This window comes from Plasmodium gonderi (genome assembly GCF_002157705.1).
Source record: "Plasmodium gonderi DNA, contig: Chr11, whole genome shotgun sequence".
In the NCBI taxonomy this organism is placed as follows: domain Eukaryota; phylum Apicomplexa; class Aconoidasida; order Haemosporida; family Plasmodiidae; genus Plasmodium; species Plasmodium gonderi.
The window spans coordinates 2,213,996-2,219,881 of NW_021628936.1; the positions used below are offsets into that span (position 1 = coordinate 2,213,996).

General features: G+C 23.5%; 1 protein-coding gene across 1 annotated transcript; it reads left to right on the plus strand.

Annotated features, from left to right (window-relative positions):
- Positions 1-3,682: 3,682 nt before the first annotated feature.
- PGO_114620 (Plasmodium exported protein, unknown function) lies at positions 3,683-4,611 on the plus strand (the record flags this gene model as incomplete). Its single annotated transcript, XM_028688796.1, has 2 exons — positions 3,683-3,772; positions 3,934-4,611. The coding sequence occupies 2 exons, from the start codon at positions 3,683-3,685 to the stop codon at positions 4,609-4,611; spliced, it is 768 nt and encodes a 255-aa protein (XP_028544597.1).
- Between the last annotated feature and the right edge of the window lie 1,275 nt (positions 4,612-5,886).

Here is a 5,886-nt window from a genome sequence, read left to right on the forward strand (position 1 = left end):
GGGAACATAAAATCACAAAGATCAAATGCAGATTTACCAAATGGAGTATAAGTTTAGCTGAAAAACAGTTTTAATTATTATAATATGAGAGCAAAGTTTTAGTAACATTTCAAGTTCAAAATTAAAAAGAATGTTTATAAAATAGATAAATGGAAACAATGAAGAGACTGTATATATTTGTACACATTATATATATATATATATATATATATCTATATATACTTTATGCAAACTCACCTCAATTTAAGGTATCTATAGTAATGTAGAGAACATTTTATGGTGACATTGATGCAGAACGTGGGCTGAGAAAAAAGAGAAAAAAAAAGAAGAAGCACACATGCAAATTAAAAATGCGTAAACACATTCTCTGAATAAATAATTTGAAGTTAACAGAACGGAATGCCAAAAGAGGGAGAGGAACACAACCCTTGTGTCATCAATTACCCTTTGATTCACACTTTTGCTAAGCAGCAATGTGAAAAATACTAAAAGAAAGGATTATCTTTCTCATGGGATAGAAAGAAACACCTGAAATGGATTGGAAATATAAGCTCGAATTGATTTCCCTATATTGTCTTTTTTGTTGTTTGCATAGGAAATTACTTAAAGGAGACGCTTACAAATAATTTGTGGTAGTAATAAATTTCTGTGGTAAACAGAAGAAATTCCTTGTGGGTAGAAACAACATCAAATAATCGTATACTTTTATAAGTCATCATGATAAAACTGTAAATCGTGTTCATACAAAAACACACATATGATTATGTAATATTGTTATATAAGTTTGTTGCAATAAAGTATACTGGAATAGGCTTAGTAAAAATTGACGATTCAATTATAATAAGCTTATGGATTGTTAGCAATTGTGCAAAATGGCAATATATTGGACATTATGAAAAGTTACAGAAAGATGTAAATATATAAATAGGAAATTTATGCAAGGCATATCACATATAATTCTCATTGATTAGCTGATAATATTATCGCACAGAATTGTAACCGAGGGACGGAACATTAGTTAGTGCACATTCTATAGGGTTTTGAAAAGTGTATTGACACAAGGGTACTATAAAAAGATGTTATAACGTATGACAAAATAAAAGTTTCACATTATATAATTTGAGAAATTTGCGTTCCTCTGATGATCAGATAAATGATACATACCTTTAAATAGACTATAATATATTTATGAATTCGTGAAAAATGTGGACGAAAAATTATGCATTATAAACTAGATTTCACTTTTGTGATGTTTATTTTTTCTGAGTTCGTTTACACAAAAGTTACTACAGCAAAGACCATGACACATATTAAATATAACAGTTATTATTATTATTTTTTTTATAATTAACATTATAGTGACTATTTGATTTAGTAAATATTAAATTCATCATTTCGTATGAAAATATAATGAATTGTGGTTACATAGAAGATGAAAAAAAAAAGTGAGGAAATTTTTCTGTGGGAAATTTTTATTTTATTGTGCACGAATCAAATATTATTTTTTTCTTTTGAAATATTGGAGAAAATATGAATATATTTTTATGAGAACAAATATAAAGAATATGTTAAGACATGAAATAATATGGTGGAATGTTAAGTTTTGCTATTCAAAGGCAGTATTAATAATTTATCTTAATTATTAAAATTAAACAAATGTTAAAAACCACTAATTTGGGCTCTCACCCTCACTAATATTTTGACCTATTTTTGTGTTTTTTACAAAGAATGAAATGAATAAAGTTTAAGAGCAAGAAGAATAGCACAATGTGTAATTATGCATAATATTCAAGAAAACAAAATAGATACACTTAATTGAAGAATATTTGAAAACGGTAGGAAGAAACTAATAATTTATTGGGTAACTTTTAAGGAAAAGACGAATCCGTAATTCATGAATTAATAAAAATAGTACATTAAATTGAAATGCTTTAAAACGTGCTCATTATTGGGGGTTAAATTATTGAAAATTCCTTTGAATTAATAAAATTCTATAAAAATTAGTACAAGATATTTAGATATTACGTGCCTCTACAGACATTTTATTAGATTATTGTATATGTATAGACAATAAACATGTTTGCATATTTTATATTAATTTATTGTACATATTAAAAAAAAAAATAATTTTTTATTTATTTATTTGTTTGTTTATTTTATTTTTTTTTTTTTTTGGTGTTCCTTGCTTAATTTATTCATCACTATTTGAAATATAATGATTTTTAATTAACAATATTAAACACTTTTGTATTGTTGACATTTTCATTTAATTAATTAATTCATTAATTATTAATTTAAGGCATTCATAGTATATTTTATAATAAATATACAATATATTGTTATTTACATTTTTTTTTTTTTTTATGGGAAAAATTTAATTACAAAAATATAGAAATTTTATTATTATCTTCTATATTATTATAAAAATTTTTGTGATGTATGATAAAAGCGTGGCTCAGCTGTTATAAGATTTAGTATAATATATATATGTTTAAAACTGATATGAAGCATCAGTTATTTATCAATATTAAAACTAAATCAGTAAATTAATTTTAAAATTATACCTTGTGCACAGCAAATCATTCTGCTTTTAAGTTTTAATATTATAAAAGTACCCCTTAAGAAGTTATAATAATTATGTTAGGGGCAACATTTTATATATTATATATTTTTTTATTAATAAAAAAAAAATATATAGAGATTTATAAAATCTTTTTGTTTATAGCCTTATTAATAAGAAATTTTTTTTCAAATTGAATAAAATGAGAAATGAAGCTTTCAAAAATTATAATTCAGAATTAAAACACTACTTTGTGAGGCATTAATTTAAAAATATAAATCATTTAATTTAACTACAGTCAAAACCTTAAAACTTTATTCTTACCCATCATTGAATTTTCTACAATTTATAAATAATGAATATAACATACAATAACTTTTTTTGGTTACTGTTTTTAAATGTTTTGTGCCGCCTATTATAGTATAAAAATATTTTCTTTTAAATTTTATATTTCTGATTTATTATTATTTTATTATAATTAAAATTAATTATATGTATAAAGGAATAAATGGGGTGTTTTGCTACGGAATTAATTTTCTAGGAATATAATTTTTAGAAAAAGTAAGGAAGCCTGTACCCCGAAATTATTGATTTAAAGAATATAGGAGGGATATATATCACTTTTATTAATTTGTTTTTCTCCATGTTACAAATAATTTTATAATGTTTTTAGAAACTGGTTATTATTTTGCTTTCCTTTTTTTTCTCAAAACAACATATTTAAAAAAGTTTTTTTACATATCCTAGAGACAAAAGAATTAATTTTATGTATTTAGAAAAACTTGAATATTTTGAAGAACTTGAATATTTTGAAAAAATTGAGTGTTTTGAATATTTATTCCCAAGTTCTTATTAATTTTTTTTTTAGTTTTTTACGAATCATTTTTGTAAAATTGATTATAAATTGTTTTTTAGTTGGGTATTTTTGTAGTTTTTTCATTAATATTATATATATGTGGGGAAGAATTTATGTGGTTTAAAAAAGAAACATAGAAACGAATAAATCAAAGGAATTTGCTAATTCTTATTATACTTTTTTTTTATTATATATTAGTATTGTAATATATATTTTTAATTTAAAATAATATAGAGAATATTCAAGTATTATCAATTAAGAGTGCGATGATGGAAAACATAAAATCTCTTAATTTTTTTAAAGTTGCTACAACTATCATCATTTTAGTTTGGAAAAGTGAGAATTATGGTGATTCGGTAATATAATAATGACAATAAAAATACTATTTAGTATATATTTTTTTTTTTTTTTAACTTAACATTTTTACTAGTTAAAACAGTACTGATACAATGTAGAAATTGATTGACGCTTATGTCTGTGTAAATAATAAAATTTTTTGTGTATTTTTTATTATTAGGATATCTTTAGTATATCATTAAATAAAAATGTGAATAGGAATGGCGAATGTGTTAAGATTCAAAGAATATTAGCAGGGAATAAAAGGAGAAGAGATTCAATATTTACAGATTCAGTTGAGGACTTGTTAGCAGGTAATCATCATAGTCGAGGGAGAGAAGTGTTTGATTACAATGATCATATGACGTCACGATATGATAATGATGAAGAAGATGATGATTATCTATCATCACGATATGAAGTACACGAATACGATTTCATGGACACACCTAAGAGTGAAAAGATGAATTCAAAACACAGATCATCATCAAGAAATGGTAGACTACATGATGAACGAGAAAAAAATAAGAAAGTTCAAAATAAAAAACATGTCTCTAATAGAAATGAAAAAAATCATAATCTTAGTGAAAATAATATTTTTGATTCACTGGATGATTTAGACAATTATGAAGGATATTATTGGGTGGATAAAAGAATCATGAAAAAAAGTGGAAATAAAAATTCTATGAAAGAATTGACTGCGCACGGTGTAGCAGCATTATCTCCACTACTTATATTGTCACTATTTATGTCGTCTACCTTATTGTTTTACACTTTTATTGGTTCCGTTTGTGGTGTGATAGGATATGCTTATAGAAAAAAAAACAAAAATTCTTATGGAAGAAGACATGATTTATAAGGTTTAACCGATTAAATTAATTTTGGTAAAAGGATTGATCACAAAACTGTAAAATTTTAGTACATTTTACACATAACATGAAATGGAAAAGAAGGATAATGCCTTATGTTTGAATACTTAATTTTTACAATATAACAAATGTGGCATAAATATTTTTAACTATTTTGTCACAGAATAATTGCACACACATATATATATGCACAAATATATCATTAAGTTTACGAAAATTATAATTTTTTTTTTTTTATTCATGTTTTAATTTAAAACATATTTTTGAATGGAATTATTAATTTGACGTAATATATCATTTACGCAAGCAATTTTGTTCTTTGATACAAGTGAATAATTTGACATTGCATAAAATTTGTGTGCATGTATCATTTCTTTTACACATAACGAATTTCTTCATATATCTGTATATTTTTATGAAAAATATGAGTTATGGGTATTATGCTTAATAATTGTGGCAACAGTTTATAGGGTTAAATATAATTAATGAGTTAATTAAAGCTTTTATATGATAAAAGTAAAATTTTGTTTTTGATTTTTTTTGTGTAAAATTGTTGTTTGATGTAGTTATTTAGCTTAAAAAAAAAATATATATATATATATGTCATTTGCTTTTTGATGTGTTATAATTGCAGTAATATATATGTGAACATAAACATCTATACTTTGGTATAAAAAAATATCAACCTATGAAACGATAAGTTTTCCTATTTTCATTTCTAATATGAATTCTTATAACTCTTACATATTACTATTATTTAAAAGCCACAAAGGAATATTATAATTTCGAAATATATACAGAACTATAGTGTATTATAATTATATTGCGACGGATAAAATTATAGCATCCACATATACTTAAAAAGAAGAAGAAATTATTTCTGGATTTATTAAGTCCGCATACTGCATCACACACCTTTGCTATAAAACAGAGAATACATAATTTTAATAAGTAGGTATATGTTGTTGGTATTTGATAAGACATCACAGAAAATTTCGGCAGAGCTGTAAATGCTAAGGCACTTACAACATAGTGGTGATAAAATATTTTAATTGATTAGTAAGAATTATTATTATATAATTTTTATTTTTCCAAAAGGTACAAAGAGTGTGTGAAATTTTTTTTGAGATGAAATTTCTGAGAAAGTATTTTTTTTTAGTTAAAGAAAAAAAAAAAAACTATTAAGATAAATGAAATCATAACTATGAGGTTAATTTATATATTCTTAAATAACACGAAAAAAAGAAGCCACAGAAACAACAGGA